Source organism: Leopardus geoffroyi, chromosome C1, assembly GCF_018350155.1.
Source record: "Leopardus geoffroyi isolate Oge1 chromosome C1, O.geoffroyi_Oge1_pat1.0, whole genome shotgun sequence".
In the NCBI taxonomy this organism is placed as follows: Eukaryota; Metazoa; Chordata; class Mammalia; order Carnivora; family Felidae; genus Leopardus; species Leopardus geoffroyi.
Genome location: NC_059328.1, coordinates 61896075 through 61915116, shown reverse-complemented (window position 1 = coordinate 61915116; position 19042 = coordinate 61896075). Strand labels below are relative to the sequence as shown.

Sequence of the window (19042 nt, the reverse complement as noted above, 5' to 3'; positions counted from 1 at the left end):
TCTCCCGTTGGGAATGGAAGTGAGCCAGGGCCAAGTAAAGCATTTGATAAGTAGCAATGAATATTTGTAAATATAAATTTGAAGTAGCACTAATCTGCATTGTTTTGTGATTTTTTTTTTTCCTGGCAGTACATAGCTGATTGAATGTATAGGCAGAAAAGGGGACATGAAGTGATTAGGTTGATAATTTTCAGGGTAGGTGCCTTAAAAACAATATAAGTTTTAGGTTTTTAGTATATAATCCTTACATTTAAGACATAAGTAAAGTAGCTTTATTTCTAACTAGTCAAATGATCAGTAAGGATATAGGGAGTGTATAATCTGAAATCTAAAATTTGCAGGAACAGAGACCTTAAAGATAATTTCTTTAAAGACAGTATAGAATATTTTTCTTCAGGGGATGAGCTATATCCTAATAAAAGTGTCTAATATTCTAGTTAAGCTGCAATTAAATTTTGAAGTACTGTAAATTATTCTGTGAATTCAACATCTGTCAGTTTCCTATGTGAATCCACAGAATAGTTTTATTTTTTTTTATTTATTTATTTAAAAAAAATTTTTTTTTCAACGTTTATTTATTTTTTTGGGGACAGAGAGAGACAGAGCATGAACGGGGGAGGGGCAGAGAGAGAGGGAGTCACAGAATCAGAAGCAGGCTCCAGGCTCTGAGCCATCAGCCCAGAGCCCGACGCGGGGCTCGAACTCACGGACCGCGAGATCGTGACCTGGCTGAAGTCGGACGCTTAACCGACTGCGCCACCCAGGCGCCCCCACAGAATAGTTTTAGACTTTCATTGAATACCTATTCTTGCCACCACCTTTTAAAGACCAACTTGATTATAGTAAAAATTTTATACTTATGATATCAGATTGGAAAAAAGAATCTAGAATGGAGACATTTATCATCATGGGTCTTGCATTTTGTATAGAAGATTGAAATTATTTTGTTCTACTAACTCTTGATCTTATGATCTATTGAAATAGATATGAAAATGTATTTATTATTTTACTATTATACCTACAAGACACTTGTGAACATTTTAATAGTTTATATTATTAGACTACCAACTTTAAAATATCCCTTGGAAATTCTTACATGAAATATAAATATTAATTGTATTTTCTTTATACAGGGATCAACCTATGGTGATGAAATTAATAATATCAAATATATTGTTTCAAAAATTAATGAAATTCTGGCTCATAATTCACCAGTTTTGATTGTTCAAAGATGGATACGTGGTTTCTTGGTTAGAAAAAAAATGAGGTATGTTTTCTTTACTATTTGAATATTAAAATAAGATAATAAAATCAGTGATAAGTCAATTTTTTAATAATATATATGTTTGTATTCTCTATCAGAATAGTATTTTATTGACTATTAGAACTTGTTTTAAAGAAAATATCATATACTCTGTAGTAATATAATATTTAGCATAATAAAAATGGATAATTTTACTTTCTATTTTAAATTTACCATATAAACAGCTAATCAATAGGGTTTTAATTATCATTGTTGGAGTAATTCTGCTAGTTTTCTTTTTATTAAACTTAAATATTTCAGTCAAAAACATATTAAATTTCTCTCATATAATGGGATGTAATAGAAATATAAGCCATATACTATATAATGGGATACAATAGAAATATAAATCATGAAACATGAAGATTTCATATTTTGAGGGGATGTGAAGATAATTTTTCTGAAACATCTGCTACCACATCAATTTACATGCCCTTTAGTTAGCTGTCTTTTCCTCTCTCTTCATTTCCTGTATTCCTTTCCAATGGCTGGCATTTGCAAACAGAGGAAAACTTTTCTTGCAAACATCTCTCAGCATTTTAATTGGGGAGATCAGATAGGATACTCTACTGTCAACTTATTTGTATTAGTTATGCCAAACATCAAACATATGAAAAAAATAAAGGAACATTCTCATATAGTTTACTCTCCAGATGCTAAATGCAGAGTTCAGAAGACAGAAATGAAATTTGGCCCTGAAAAAATAGGCAGGATTAAATAGTTCTTGAGTTGGGCAGTGGGCATGGCCTGAGAAAGCGAAATTAGAAAGTTCCACTGAAATGATATTCAACATTCTCTGGTGAGGCTGAGAGAATGTTCTCCTGCATTAACCTGAATGTGCTAAATCACAGGGCAATAGCGCCAATAAAGAGGTAAGTATGAGGGACAAGTAGCAAATCTGACCATAACTTCCTTCTGAGGAAGAAGTTCCATTTACTCTTCAAACCAAGTCAAAGAGAGAGTGGGCTCAAAAGTGGGGGCACATAAAATGATTTGGAATAAAAGATGTGGGAAAGTTTTTAGGCAGTTACTGATAGGTACATATTTTTTCTATCTCATGTTCCATTTAAATTTAGTATGCATTTTACATGAAATAAGTGTCTAATGAAAGGGACCTGTCTTTATGCCCCCAGATTGAGTTTTTCTCTCTTAGATCAAGATTTCCTCTAATACTCATGTAGCATGAGATAAAAACCTTGTGCATGGAAACAATTTCTGAAAATTTAGTATGTGTGAACAGAGTTTGAATGAGCTTTGTGGAAAGAGATTTCAGTAATGGTAATAGATCACAGTGGTTCAAGGCAGACTGATTTTGATTATTTTTCTGTTTAAAATGATGTTCCATTAGTCCCCTTACTTAACTGCTCTGAGCCTGAGTTTCCTCATATGTCGAATGGTAGAGAGCAGGGGCTAAAAGCAGGACTTATTTCACTCTTTGCTTGTGGGAATTAAAATCATGAATATAAAGCATAGCTCAATCTTACTGGCTGCTATATTTTAAATATCATCACTGTTGTTATATCTGTGCTCTCTGCATTATTTGATTCCATGGGAAACATACTCTGTATCTTTTCTTTTTTGATTCTTGCTCCCTTTTAATTACATTTATGACAGCATATACATAGTAATCTTTCAAAAATATAAATCTGATTTGATTCACCAACTTAAAATCCTTCAATTGCTCCTAGTTTTTTTTAGGGCAAATGGCTGGGATATTTGCCCCTACAATGTTCATAACATACTGTCATTATCACTAGCACTTACCATGCTATATTGCAGTTGTCTATATAATTATCTATATCTCCAGATGTACTGTACATTCTGAATCTCTAGCATATAACAGAGTGCTTGACATATGTTAGGTGTTCAAAACATACTTTGCACAGTTGATAAATACATTAATAAATGGATTGTGAAAACTAGAATCAGAAAAGTAGGTCTGGATTCATCTATGGGAAAATGAAAACAGAAAGGAAGTGGGAAACATGCAAAGCTACTATGAGAAGTGCCTATGGATTCCCCCAACCTAAAGGTACAAGTGATTAGTCCTATCATATGTCTATTTCTAGCTATGAGAGGTATCTCACCACAGCCAAATACTTTGCACTTTGCTTGGAAACTGTTCACTTAAACTGCTTGAAATTTTATATACATCCTTGAAATATCATATACTGCCCGAATTTAGAAAACTGTTATGATTAATGCTATTTTAAAGTGATGGTGCTTCTAATAGGGATGATACAGTGCAAAGGAGGTATACTTTTTATTTTTATTTTTTTTAATTTTAATCCAGTATAATTAACATAAGTTAATCGGTTTCAGGTGCACAACGCAGTGATTCAGTCCTTCCACAAACTACTCAGTGCTCATCATGATAAGTGTACTCTTAATCTCTTGCACTTATTTTACCCATTTATCCACCTAACTTAAGTTCCCTCTGGTAACCATCAGTTTGCTCTGAACAGTTAAGAGTCTGTTTCTTGGTTTGTCTCTCTCTCTCTCTCTCTCTCTTTTTGTTTTTGTTTTTGGTTTTTTTTGTTCATTTGTTTTGTTTCTTAAATTCCACATATGACTGAAAACATAATGGTATTTGTCTTTCTCTGACTGGCTTATTTCGCTTAGCATTATACCCTCCAGATCCATCCATGCTGCTGTAGAAGGCAAAATTTCATGGCTGAGTAATTGTGTGTGTGTGTGTACTTTTTACTTTTATTTTATCCATTCGTCTATCAATAGACACTTGGCTGCTTCCATAATTTGGCTATTGTAAATAATGATGCAGTAAACATAGGAGTTCATATATATCTTTTCAAATTAGTGTTTTCACACTCAGGGTAAATAGTAGTGTGATTACTGGATCACGTGTTAATTCTAATTTTAATTTCTAGAAGAACTTCCATAGTGTTTTCCGCAGTGGCTGCACTAGGTTGCATTCCCACCAACAGTACATGAGGGTTCCTTTTTCTCCACATCTTTGCCAATATTTGTTTCTGATGTTTTTGATGTTAGTCATTCTGACAGGTTTGAGGTGATATTTCATTGTAGTTTTGATTTGCATTTCACTGACAATGAGTCATATTGTGTGTCTTTTTATGTGTTTGTTGGCCATCTGTATGTCTTTGGAGAAATGTCTGTTCATGTCTTCTGCCCATTTTTAATTGAATTATTTGGGGGTTTTTTGGATGATGAATAGTTTAAGTTCTTTATGTATTTTGGGTACTACACCTTTACCAGATATGTCACTTGCAAATATCTTCTCCCATTCAGTAGGTTGTCTTTTGGCTTTGTTGATTGTTTCCTTTGCTTTGGAGAAGATTTTTATTTTGATGAAGTCACAATGGTTTATTTTGCTTTTGTTTCCCTTGCCTCAGAGGACAGATCTAGAAAAATGTTTCTATGGCCAATGTCAGAGACATTACTTCCTATACTCTCTTCTAGGATTTTTATGGTTTCAGGCCTAATATTTAGGTCATTATTTTTGTGTATGCTATAAGAAAGTGGTCCAGTTTTCCCAACACCATTTGTTGAAGAGACTTTTTCCCATTGCATATCCTTTTATGCTTTGTTGAATTTTACTTGACCATTTAATTGTGGGTTTATTTCTAGGCTCTCAATTATAACCCACTGATCCCTCTGTCTATTTCTGTGTCAAAACTATACTGTTTTGGTGACTACAGCTTTACAGTATATCTTGAAATCTGGGATTGTGATACTTCTAGTGTTGTTCTTTTTCAAGATTGCTCTGGCTTTTCAGGGTCTTTTGTGGTTCTATACAAATTTTAGGGTTGTTTGTTTTAGTTCTGTAAAAAATGCTGTCTGTATTTTGATAGGGATTGCATTAAATCTGTAGATTGCTTTGGGTGGTATGGACATTTTTTTTAATATGAAATTTACTGTCAAATTGGGTTTCCATACAACACCCAGTGCTCATCCCAACAGGTGCCCTCCTCAATGCCCATCACCCACTTTCCCCTCCCTCCCATCCCCCATCAACCCTCAGTTTATTCTCAGTTTTTAAGAGTCTCTTATGGTTTGCCTCCCTCCCTCTCTAACTTTTTTTCCCCTTCCCCTCCCCCATGGGTTTCTGTTAAGTTTCTCAGGATCGACATAAGAAAACATGGTATCTGTCTTTCTCTGTATGACTTATTTCACTTAGCATAACACTCTCCAGTTCCATCCATGTTGCTACAAAAGGCCATATTTCATTCTTTCTCATTGCCAAGTAGTATTCCATTGTATATATAAACCACAACTTCTTTATCCATTCATCAGTTGATGGACATTTAGGCTCTCTCCATAATTTGGCTATTGTTGAAAGTGCTGCTATAAACATTGGGGTACAAGTGCCCCTGTGCATTAGCACTTCTGTATCCCTTGGGTAACTTCCTAGCAGTGTTTTTGCTGGGTCATAGGGTAGATCTATTTTTAATTTTTTGAGGAACCTCCACACTGTTTTCCAGAGTGGCTGCACCAATTTGCATTCCCACCAACAGTGCAAGAGGGTTCCTATTTCTCCGCATCCTCTCCAGCATCTGTAGTCTCCTGACTTGTTCATTTTAGCCACTCTGACTGGCGTGAGGTGATATCTGAATGTGGTTTTGATTTGTATTTCCCTGATAAGGAGTGATGTCGAGCATCTTTTCATGTGGCTGTTGGCCATCTGGATGTCTTCTTTAGAGAAGTGTCTATTCGTGTCTTCTTCCCATTTCTTCACTAGATTATTTGTTTTTTGGGTGTGGAGTTTGGTGAGTTCTTTATAGGTTTTGGATACTAGCCCTTTGTCCAATATGTCATTTGCAAATATCTTTCCCCATTCCGTCCGTTGACAATATTTGTTTCCCCAATCCATGAGAATGGATTATCTTTACATTTGTTTGTGTCATCTTCAGTTTCTTTCACCAGTATTTTATAGTTTTCAGAGTACAGGTCTTTCACTTCCTTTGTTAAGTTTATTGCTAGATATTTTACTATTTGTGGTGCAATTGTAAATGGGATTGTTTTCTTAATTTCTCATTCTACTATCACGTTGTTAGGGTATAGGAATCCAATGGATTCCTGAATATTGGTTTTGTATCCTGTGACCTTATTGAATTTATTGATCAGTTCTAGTAGGTTTTTGATTGAGTCTTTAGCATTTTCTATATATAGTATCATGTCATCTGTAAAAAAGAGAAAGTTTTACTTCCTCCTTACCAATTTGGATGGCTTTTGCTGATTTTTCATGTTTGATTGCTGTGGCTAGGACTTCCAGTACTATGCTGAATAAAAGTGGTAAAAGTGGACATCCTTGTCCTGTTCCTGATCTTAGGGGGAAATCTCTCAGATTTGCACCATTCAGTAAGATATTAGCTATGGGTTTTTATTTTATGCCACTTATTATGTTGAGGCATATTTCATTTCCTCTGCACCTACTTTGTTGAGGGTCTTTTTCATGAGTTGATGTCATACTTTGTCAAATGCTTTTTCTGTATCTAGTGAAATGATCATGTGTTTTTTATCCTTTCTCTTCTTGATATGATTTATCAAATTGACTAAATTGTGAATATTGAACAACTGTTGCATCCTGGGAATAAATCCCACTTGATGGTGTGATTAATTTTTTTTCTAAGGTATTGTTGGATTCAGTTGCTAATATTTTGTTGAGGATTTACCTGTAGTTCTCTTTTTTGTGATGTTTTTATCTGGCTTTGGTATCAAGGTAATGTTGGTTTCATAAAATGAATTTGGAGATTTTCCTTCCTCTTCTATTTTTTGGAACAGTTTGTGAAGAATAGCTATTAACTCTTCTTTACATGTTTAGTAGAATTCACTGGTGAAGTCTTGGACTTTTGTTTGTTGGTAGTTTTCTGATTAGCAATTCAATTTCATTCTTGGTAATCCTCTTCAAAATTTCTAATTCTTCCTGATTCAGTTTTGGGAAATTGTATGATTCTAAGAATTTATTTATTTCTTCTAGATTGTCCCAATTTGTTGGCATATAATTTTTCATAATTTTCCCTTAAAATCCTTTGTATTTCTGTGGTGTCAGTTATTATGTCTCCTCTTTCATTTCTAATTTTGTTTATTTGAATCCTTCTCTCTCTCTTTCTCTCTTGCTCACATGAGTATGGCTAACGTTTATCAATTTTGTCCATCTTTTCAAAGAGTCAGTTCTTAGTTTCATTGATCTGTTCTATTTTTTTTAAGTTTCTATTTCATTTATTTCTGTTCTAATTTTCAATATTTCCTTCTACTTGTTTTTTTTTTTTTCTTTTTCTCTACCTCCTTTAGGTGTAAGATTATGTTGTTTATTTGAGATTTTTCTTTCTATTTGAGGTATTTTATAGTTTCATAGTGTTGTGGTCAGAAAGATACATGGTATGGCTTCAGTCTTTTGGAATAAGTTGAGACTTGTTTTGTAGACTAACATGTGATCTCTTCTGGAGACTGTTCTGGGTGCACTTGGAAAGACTATGTATTCTGCTGTTTTAGGATAGAATGTTCTGAATGTATCTGTTAGATTCATGTGGCCCAATGTGTCATTCAAAGCCACTGAATGATTCTTGTTGATTTTCTATTGGTGATCTATCCATTGATATAAGTGAGGTATTAAAGTCCCCTGCTATTATTGTATTATTATTGATTTCTTCCTTTATGTTTATTATTAGCCCTTTATGTATTTGAGTGCCTGCATGTTGGGTGCATAAATATTTAAATTATTGTATCTTCTTGTTGGATTGTTTCCTTTATGATTATATAGTGTCCTTGTCTCTTGTTACAGCCCTTGTTTTAAAGTATATTTTGTCCATTGTATTGCCACTCCAGCTTTCTTTTCACTTCCATTTGTATGATAAATGCTTTTCCATCCCTTCACTTTTAATCTGGCTTTATCTTTGGGCCTGAAATGATATAGTTGGGTCTTGCTTATTTATCCATTCTGTTACCGTATGCCTTTTGATTGATTAGTCCATTTATATTCAAAGTAATTATTGATAGGTATGTAGTTATTGACCTGGTGTTAAATGTTTTACGGTTCTTTTTTGTAGTTCTCTTCTGTTCCTTTGTCTCTTGCTCTCTTTTATAAGTTTATTGGCTTATTTTTAGTGATATACCTGGATTCCTTTAGTGATATACCTGGATGCCTTTCTCTTTATTTATTTTTGTATATCTATGACCATTTTTTGATTTGTGTTTAAAGTTACTATTAGGTAGTGTATATTAAGTTGATGATTGCTTAATTTCAAAACCATTTTAAAAGCACGAAATTTTTACTCCTCCCCCCTCTCACTTTTTAGATATATGTTGCCTTACTTTACCTTCTTTTATTTTCTGAATTGCTTGACTGATTTTTATAGATATATTTAATTTTACTGCTTTTGTTGTTCCTACTTTTCTTACTCTTGCTTATGTTGTTCCACTAAAAGAGTCCCCTTTAACATTTCTTATAAAGCTTGTTTAGTGGTGATGAATTTCTTTAACTTTTGTTTGCCTGGGATACTCTTTATCTCTCTTTCTATTCTAAACTACAGGTTTTTAAAAAAAATTTTTTTTTTCAACATTTATGTATTTTTGGGACAGAGAGAGACAGAGCATGAATGGGGGAGGGGCAGAGAGAGAGGGAGACACAGAATCGGAAACAGGCTCCAGGCTCTGAGCCATCAGCTCAGAGCCTGACGCGGGGCTCGAACTCACGGACTGCGAGATCGTGACCTGGCTGAAGTCGGACGCTTAACGACTGCGCCACCCAGGCGCCCCAATCTCTCTTTCTATTCTAAATGATAGCCTTACTGCATAGAGTATTCTCGGTTGTAGATTGTTTTCTTTTAGCACTTTGAATATATCATAACACTCCCTTCTAGCCAGCAAAGTTTCTGCTGAAAAAAAAAAAATCAGCTTAATAGCTTTGTGGGGTTTCCCTTGTATGTAACTATTTTCTTTTCTCTTGCTGCTTTTAAAATTCTCTATCTCTACTTTTTGCCATTTTACTATGTAGACACCTCCTTGGGTTGATTTTGTTGGGGGCTCTCTGTGCTTCCTGGATCTGGATTTTTGTTTCCTTCACCAGATTTGGGATTTTTTCAGCTATTATTTCTTTAAATAAATTTTCTACCCCCTTTTCTCTCTTTTCTTTTGCTGAGATCCTATAATGTGAAGGTTAATATACTTGATGGTGTTGCTGATTCCCCTTAGTCTGTTTTCATTTAAAAATTTTTTTCCTCTTTTCTGTTCAGCTTGATTGCTTTCATTACTCTGTCCTCAAAGTCACCGATCCCTTTTTCTGGTTTCTCTAGTATTTATTCCATCTAGTGTATTTTTAATTTCAGTTATAGATTTCTTCATTTTTACACTTTTTCCCCCCGTCTGTTGAGGGTCTCACTGAGGTCCTCCACTCTTTTCTCAAGTCCATTGAGTATCTTTATGACCACTACTTTAAATTCTCTATCAAGAATATTGCTTATATCCATTTCATTTAGCTCTTTTGCTATGATTTTGTCCTGTCCTGTTCTTTCATTTGAGACATATTCCTCTGTCTCTTCCTTTTGTCTAACTTTCTATGTGTATTTCTATGTTAGGAAAGTCAACCACATATCCTACATTTGGAAGTAGAGGCCTTATGAAGAAGAGGTCATATAGTGCCCTAGAGTGCAATGTCCGCTGTTCACTAGAACTTGGCACTTCAGGAGTGTCTCCTATGTGTATGGTATGCACCCTACTGTTTTGCGTGAGCCACATTTGCCTTCAGTTCAGTCATCTGCAGTGGCTCTCTTTGCCTGTATGGAGCAGGATTTGGTCCTTTGTTGCCTTCAGTTCAGTCATCTTCAATGGCTCTCTTTGCTTGTTTGGAGCAGGATTTGGTCTTATGTTGTTGGAGCCATCTTGTATTTGAATTGAATCAGACCAGGCAATTGCCAGAACTGTGGGAGCATTAAACTGCAGGGCACTTTCCCTGTGTTGTCCCCTGAGAAGCTTTCATTGGTGGGTGGGGCCCAAAGTCAGATTAGATGTCTGTCTCCATCCCACTGCTGGGGCTGCAGTTGAACTGGTGTGTGTTACTTTCTTCCCCTCTCCCTTGGTCAATAGTCACTTTCAGGTGATGCTGATCCCTGTCAGGTTTGTTTGTGCAGTGCTGAGTTGTGGCAGTGCTTTGGGTGCACTCCTGCCAAGGGTATATTGGATGGGGAGGGTCTGCAAGGGAGTTCAAGGATGAAGTATGCAGTGATAGCAAGGTCTGGGCTAGTCTACTCTAGGAGGGGACCTGCAGTCACCTCAGAAAATTCCTGCTGAGGCTGGGCTGGAGACGTGGGTCTGCAGAAGAGCACAGGAGCAGGGCATGCTGTCAGCAAGCTAGGTGAAGAGTGTTTAGGCTGTGCTGGTTCCCACAAATAAACCTGTATCTGGGATGTGGAGTGGGGAAGGGAAGGATCTGTTTCCAATGGCAGACAGCTGTTATGTGTTGGACATTTGTGTTAAGTTATAAACAAATGATTTTCCTCCCTCTCTGTTTTTATCTTATTTTTCCTTCCCTTCCCTTATGTTTATCTGTTGTTTCTTTAATTCCGTGTATGCGTGAAATCATTTATTTGTCTTTCTGTAACTGACTTCTTTCACTTAGCGTAATACACTCTAGTTCATCCACACTGTTGCAAATGGCAAGATTTCATTCTTTTTGATTGCTGGGTGCATTGTGTACACACACACACATACACACACACCCCACATCTTCTGAATCCATTCATCAGTTGATGGACATTTGGGCTTTTTCCATAAGTTGGCTATTGTTGATAGTGCTGCTGTAAACATTGGGGTGCATGAATCCCTTCAAATCAGCATTTTTGTATCCTTTGGATAAATACCTCGTAGTGCAGTTGCTGGGTCATAGGATAGTTCCATTTTTAATTTTTGAGGAACCTCCATACTGTTATCCAGATTGGTTGTACCAGTTTGCATCCCACCAACAGTGCAAAAGTGTCCCCCTTTCTCTGCATCCTTGCTGACATGTTTCTTGACTTGTTCATTTTAGCCATTCTGACAGGTGTGAGGTGGTATCACATTGTGGTTTTGATTTGTTTTTCCCTGATGATGAGTGATGTTGAGCGTCTTTTTATGTGTCTGTGTCTTCTTTGGAAAAGTGTCTGTTCATGTCTTCTGCCCTTTTCTCCACTGGATTATTTGTTTTTTTTGGGGGGGTGTTGAGTTTGGTAAGTTCTTTATAGATTTTGGATACTAACCCTTTATCTGATATGTCATTTGCAAATATCTTCTCCTATTCCATTGGTTGCCTTTTAGTTTCGTTGACTGTTTCCTTCACTGTGCAGAAGCTTTTTATTGTGTAAGAGACTCTTAAATACAGAGAACAAACTGAGGGGTGCTGGATCAGAGAAGGGTGGAGGGATGTGTTAAATAATAGATGATGGACATAATGGAGGGCACATTTAGGGATGAGCATTGGGTATCATATGTAAGAGATAAATCACTGGGTTCTACTCCTGCAACCAAGACTACACTGTGTATCAACTAACTTAAATTTAAAAAAAAAAAGAAGAAATGAAATTATGCATGGAAATTTGCACATGTCAAGTTCTATTGTTTAACCTATTCCAAATTCTGTGCTCTTTACTTTTCTATGTTTTCTGAAGAACCCCAGTCTTTTTAGTAGGGAATTGTTTTTGGAAACAAGTATCTGGGAATTGGATATGTTCATTGTTACTAGAGTGTCATGTTTCCTAGGCCATTTTGGCAGACAGAATAGGAAATGGTTTATCTTTCACGTCATGAATTCATACTGACACCTCTAATGCTAATCCAAGAAGGGGGTTCTGTACTTCTCTCTACTTTCTATAGTTTCTGTACTTTCCTTCCACATGTGACTTTTGGCTGCCAACATTATCAGTAATTTTGCTCGTTAGCTTAATTCCAGTGGACACAAACAGTTTAGAATTGCTATACATAAACTACTTTCAACTGAGAACATATTTAATAAAGTTAAAATATATTGAAGATATTTTTTGTATTTATTCTGGAGATGTATATTTAAAATAATTGTTGAATAGGTACTTAGTGTTATCATAGTATATTATTAGCTCCTTTTCTAATAATTTTATTTCCTTTCAATTTTAAAATATCTATTTTCATCTTTTATTTCTCCCTTAAGGCATCTTCTGTTTATTATGCTCCTTCTAGTTTAGTATTTATTTCTAAAATGAATTTTAACATTTTGGTTCTTTTCTGAATCTTATCATTGTATTTCTAAACTTGTCTACCTCTAGTTTATGTGGTCTTGTATGCCTTTTATCATTTTCTTCATACCTTTTAGTTTATATTTTTTAAAAATAAGACTTTATTTTATTTTGGAGCAGTTTAAGTTACATATCAATATTAAACAGAAGGTACAGAGATTTCTAATATACTCCCAACCTCTACTCATTTATAGCCTCTCCCATTGTAAACATTCCCCATCAGACTGTGGTACCTTTGTTAAAACTGATGAACTTAAACTGACACGTAGTGATACCCCAAAGCCCATAGTTTACATTAGAATATACTCTGTGTTATATATATTCTATGGCTTGGACACATGTATAATGGTATGCATTATCATTATTGAATTATATAGTGTATTTTCTCTGCCTCCAAAAATTCTTTTCCTCTTCCTGTTCATTTCTCTTTCCACCTCTAACCCCTGGAAGCCCTGATTTTTTATTGTCTCCATGGATTTGCCTATTCTAGAATATCATATGGTTGCAGTCATACAATATGTAGACATTTCAAATTGACTTTCACTTAGTAACATGCATTTAAGGTTTCTCCATGTGTTTTCATGGCTTGATAAGCTCATTTATTTTTAGAGTTGAATAATATCCCATTGTCTGTATGTACCTGTTTTTATCCATTCCCCTTCTGAAGAGCATATTGGTTACTTTCAAATTTTGACAATTATGAATAAAGCTGCTATAAACATCCATGTACAGGTTTTTGTGTGGATCTAAGTTTTCAACACCTTTGGATAAATACCAAGGAACATGATTGCTGGACTGTATGGAAAAATTTATTTAGTTTTGTAAGAAACTGCCAAACTCTTTTCCAAAGTGACTGTATCATTTTGAATACCCATCAGCAGCGAATGAGGGTTTCTGGTTCATTGCTTCCCTGCCACTATTTGGTATTGTCATTGTTTCAGATTTTGGCTATTTTAATAGATGTGTAGTGGTATCTCATTGTTATTTTAATTTGCATTCTACTTATTTGCATATGATATCTACTGATTTGATTTGCATTTTCATATGTTTATTTTCTAAAGAAAGTGTTTATTATTACTTTTAAATGTTTATTTATCTTTGAGAGAGAGAGACAGAGTGTGAACAAGGGAGGGACAGAGAGAGAGGGAGACCAGAATCCAAAGCAGGTTCCAGGCTCTAGCTGTCAGTGCAGAGCCTGATGTGGGGCTTGAAGCCACCAACCCTGAGATCATGACCTGAGCTGAAGTCAGTTGCTTATCCAATTGAGCCACCCAGGTGTCCCCCATATGTTTATTTTCTTTCTGTATACCTTCTTTGGTGAGATGTTACTTAAGGTATCTGACCCTTTTTTAAACTGTATTGTTTTCTTACTGTTGAATTTTAAGAATTCTTTAATTTTGGAAAACAGTTCTTTATTAAGTATGTCTTTTGAAAATAGTTTCTCCTAATCTATAGTTTGTCTTCTCATTCTCTTGACTTTGTCTTTTGCAGAGCAGAAGTTTTTAATTTTAAGGAAATCAAGCTTATCAATTTTTTTCTCATAGATTGTGTCTTTGGTGTTGCATCTAAAAAGTCTTTGTCATATCCAAGGTAATCTAGTTTTTCACCAATGTTATATCTTGTAAGAGTTTTATAGCTTTGAATTTTACATTTAGGTCACAGATCCATTTTGATTATTTTCAAGAAAGAAGTAATGAGGTTTGTATCTAGATTCATTTATTTATTTTTTGCAAATGAATGTTCCAGCGTATTTCTTGATGAGGCTGTCTTTGTTGCGTTGTATTGTCTTTGTTCCTTTGTCAATGATTAGTTGACTCTATTTATATATGTTTATTTCTGAGGTCTCTATTCTGTTCCATTGATCTGTTTATCTGTTCTTTTGCTAATACCTCCATGTCTTGATTACTGTAGCTTTTTAGTAATCTTGAAGTTGGGTAATGTCAGTCCTTCAATTTTGTTCTTCCATGTTGTATTAGTGAGTCTGGGTTCTTTATGCCTTTCAGTGGAAGCTTTAAGATCAGTGTGTCGCTATCCACAAAATAATCTACTGGGATTTTGATTGAGCTTGCACTGAATCTATAGATAAATTGGGAAGAACTAAAATCTTGACAATAGTGACTCTTCCTTTCTGTGAAACATTAAATCTCTCATTTATTTAATTCTTCTTTGATTTTGTTCATCAGAATTTTGTATGTAGTTTTCCTCAAATAGATCTTATACATATTTATTAGATTTGAACCTCAATACTTAATTTTCAGGGGTGCTAATGTATGGTATTATGTTTTGCTCTTTCATTGTTGGTACATCAGAAAGTGATTGAATTTTGTGCATTAACCTTGTATTTTTCAACCTTGCTATAATTGCTGTTTAGTGCCTGGAGGGTTTTTTGTTTGTTTGTTTTTTTATTTGTTTGTTTATTTGTCAGGTTTTTTTTTTAGATTTTCTATGTAGACAATCATTCACAAAGAAAGGCAATTTTTTTCCTTTTCAGTCTATATACCTTCAATATTCTTTTCTTGTCTTGTTGTATTAGCTAGAACTTCCAGTACAGATGTTGAAAAGGAGTGGTGAGAGGTCATCCTTACCTTGGACCTCATCTTAGTGAGAAAGCTTCTAGTTTTGCATTTTTAAGTATGATATCAGTGGTAAAGATTTTTGGTAGATATTATATTTATTTATTTATTTATTTATTTATTTATTTTTATGTTTTATTTATTTTTGAGATAGAGAGAGAGAGAGACAGACAGACAGACAGAGCTCAAGCAGGAGAGGGCAGAGAGAGGGAGACACAGAATCTAAAGCAGGCTCCAGGTTCTGAGCTGTCAGCACAGAGCCCGATGTGGGGCTTGAACTCATGAACTGTGAGATCATGACCTAAGCTGAAGTCAGACACTTAACCTGTTGAGCCACCCAGGTGTCCCAATGGTAGATACTATTTTTAACATGTTGAGGGAATTCTCCTTTATTCCTATCTTTCTGAGAATTTTTATCATGAATAGGTATTGAATTTTGTTAAATGTTTTTTCTGCATCTATTGATTAGGATCATCTGATTGTTTCCTTCCCTCCCTCCTTTCTTCCCTTCCTCCTTTCCTCCCTCCCTCTCTTTCTTTCTTTCTTTCTTTCTTTCTTTCTTTCTTTCTTTCTTTCTTTCTTTCTTTCTTTCTTTCTTTCCCTGTTTATTTAATTGATTTAATGAATTGATTTTTGAATGTTTAACCAGCCTTGCATACCAGGGATAAATCCATTTGTGTAGTAGTGTATGATTCCTTTTATATATTGTTGGGTTTGATTTGCTAGTATTTCATTTAAAATGTTTACATCTATGTTTCTGCATGATATTGGTCTGTTGCTTTTTCTTGTATGTCTTTGTCTACTTTTCATATTAGTGCAGCTGGCTTTATAGAAGAGTGAGGGAGACTGTTCCTATCCTCTAGAAGAAATTGTAGAGAATTCATATAATTTCTTTTTCTTTTTTTTATTTATTCATTTTGAGTAAGAGAGAGCACACACTATCTGGGGAACGGCAGAGAGAAGGGAGAGAGAGAATTCCAAGCCATCTCCATGTTGTCAGTATGGAACCTGACCTGGGGGGGCTTGAATCTGAGCCAAAATCAATAGTCTCTCACTTAACCAACTGAGCCATCTGGGTGACCCTCCTCTAATTTTCATTTCTTTTCTTTCTTTCCTTCTTTTCCTTTCATTCGTTCTACTTTGAGTTTAATTTGCCTTTTTTTTTTCTAGTTTCATAAGGTGGAAGCTGAGATTACTTCTTTTTTGCTTTTTGTTCTTTTTTAACATATGCTGCCAATGCTATACATTTCACTCTAAGTACTACTATCACTGCATTCCACAAATTTTGATAAGTTGTGTTTTCAATTTTAGTTCAAAATATCTTAAAATTTCCCTGAAGATTTCTTCTCTGACCCTTACATTATTTAAAAGTATGTCATTTTTCTCCCTGTATCTTGAAAATTTCCAGGTATCTTTCTGTTAATTAAAAAAAAATTTAAGTTTATTTATTTTGAGAGAGAGACAGAGAGAGCGAGTGGGGAGGGATAGAGAGAAAGGAAAATAAAGAATTCCAAGCAGTCTCCACACTGTCAGCACAGAGCCCGATGGCAGGGCTAGAATTCACAAACCACGAGTTCATGACCTGAGCTGAAACCAAGAGTTGGAAGCTTAACCTACTGAGCTACCCAGGTGACCTATCTTTCTATTATTAATGTCTAATTTCATTCTTTTGTGATCTGAGACAGACATTGTATGATTTATTTGTTTTAAGTTTGTTAAGGTATGTTTTTGAACCAGAATAGACCAGAATGTGGTCTAGTTGAATAGACCAGAAATGTGGTCTAGGTGAATGTCTGATGTGAGCCTAAATAAATATGTATTTTACTGTCAGTTTATATCTTGTTGATTGATGGTGCCATTTAGTTCAGCTATATTTGTACTGATTTTCTGCCTGTTTTAGCTGTCCATTTCCGATAGAGAGTTGTCCCCCTATGATAGTGGACTAATCTGTTTCCCTTTGCAATTCTATTAGTTTTTGCCTCACTTAGTTTCATATGCTAATTAGGCACATACATGTTAAGCACTGTGATATCTTCTTGGAAATTTTACCCCTTTATTATTATGCAATACCCTGACAACTTTCCTTGCTTGGAAGTCCTTTTTTGGAAGTTAATATAGCTACTCCTGCTTTCTTTTAATTAGTGTTAGTAAGGTACAAATTTCTCTAGTACTCTACTTTTAATCTATTATATTTTAGACAACATATAGTTGTGTTTTTTTAATACACTCTGACAATATCTGTCTTTTAAATTTGTGCATTTAGACTATTGACATGTATAGTGATTATTGATACACCTAGATTAATTTATTACCATATTCATTACTTTTTTCTGTTTGTTGTCATTGTTCTTTGTTCCTATTTTGTTTTTTACTCTTTTTCTGCCTGTTGTAGTTTTAATTATTTTCTGTTATTTCATTTTCTCTTCTTTCTTAGCATATCAGTTATACTCCTTCCTTTTTAAAATTTTTTGTTGACTTTTTTAAGGTTTGCCCTAGAGTTTGCAATATACATTTGCAGATAACCCAAGCCCACTTTCATCTTTTTAAAATTATTTTTATTATTATTTTTAAAATTTCCATCCAAGCTAGTTAACATATATTGTAATAATGATTTCAGGAACAGAATTTTAGTGATTCTTCACTTACCTATAATGCCTACTGCTCATCCCAACATCCCAAGGGATTAATGCCCCTTGCCAATTTAACCCTTCCCCCTACCCCAAGCCCCTCCAGCAACCCTCAGTTTGCTCTCTGTATTTAAGAGTCTCTTATGGTTAGTCTCCCTCCCTGTTTTTATTTTATTTTTCTTCCCTTCCTTTAGTTCATCTGTTTTGTATCTTAAATTCCACATATGAGTTAAGTCATATGATATTTGTCTTTCTCTGACTGACTGATTTCGTTTAGCATAATACAGCCCTAGTTCCAATCATGTTTTTGCAAATCAAGCCCATTTTCAAATGATACTATAGTACTTCACAGGTAGTGTTAGTACCTTATAATACCTTATAATAACAAAACAATCCTAATTCCTTCCTCCTGTCCCTTGTATCATTTCTTTCATTTTACCCATATATAAAGCATACATTAGATATATATCTATATACATATATATAATTTGTGTGTGTACGTACATATAAATATCTACATAATTGAATATATTTTTGGTATTATTTTGAACAAAATGTTGTCTGAAATGTTATCTGTTAGATCAATTAAGAATAAGAAAAATAAAGTTTTTTTTTTTTAAAAAAGACAAAAGTTTAATTTTAGCTTCATTATTCCTTCATTGGTGCTCTTCCTTAATTTTTATAGGTCCAAGGTAATGACCTATTTTATTTTTCTTCTTTCTAAAGAACCTCTTTTAGAATTTGTTGCAAGGCAGGTACTAGCAACAAATTTCCTCAGTTTTTGTTTGTCTGAAAAAGTCTTTATTTTTCCTTCACCTTGAAGGGTAATTTCATAGTGAATAGAATTCTGGGTTGGTGTTTTCTTTCTTTCTTTCTTTTTTCTTCCAATAGTAAACATTTTACTTCATTTTCTTCTTGCATAATTTTTGTGGAAAAGACATATATAATTCTTATCTTTTTACATCTATCAAGACTGTTTGCTTTGGGGCACCTTAGTGGCTCAGTAGGTTAAGTATCCTGCTTCGGCTTAGGTCATGATCTCCCGATTTGCAAGTTCGAGCCCTGTTTTCGAATTTGAGCCATTTTGGAGTTCAAGCCCTGCATGGGTTCTCTCCTGTCAGCAGGAGCCCTTGGACCCTCTGTCCCCTCTTTCTGCCCCTTTCCTGCTTGTGTGCACATGCTCTCTCTCTTTCTCACACACACACACAAATATTTAGAGATTTTTTGCTTTATCTCTGATTTTCTGTAGTTTAAAAATAATATGCCTCAGTGATTTTTTTGCATTTTTTCTGCTTTGTTGTCTATGAGTCACCTGGATATATG

General features: G+C 34.6%; 1 protein-coding gene across 1 annotated transcript in view; it reads left to right on the top strand.

Moving 5' to 3' along the window:
* The window catches only part of LRRIQ3 (leucine rich repeats and IQ motif containing 3), a 222684-nt gene that overhangs the window by 54744 nt on the left and 148898 nt on the right, over positions 1 to 19042 (top strand). The window contains exon 4 of the mRNA XM_045477858.1: positions 1134 to 1267. Coding sequence (XP_045333814.1) covers positions 1134 to 1267 — 134 coding nt within the window. The remainder of the gene's footprint in view (positions 1 to 1133; positions 1268 to 19042) is intronic.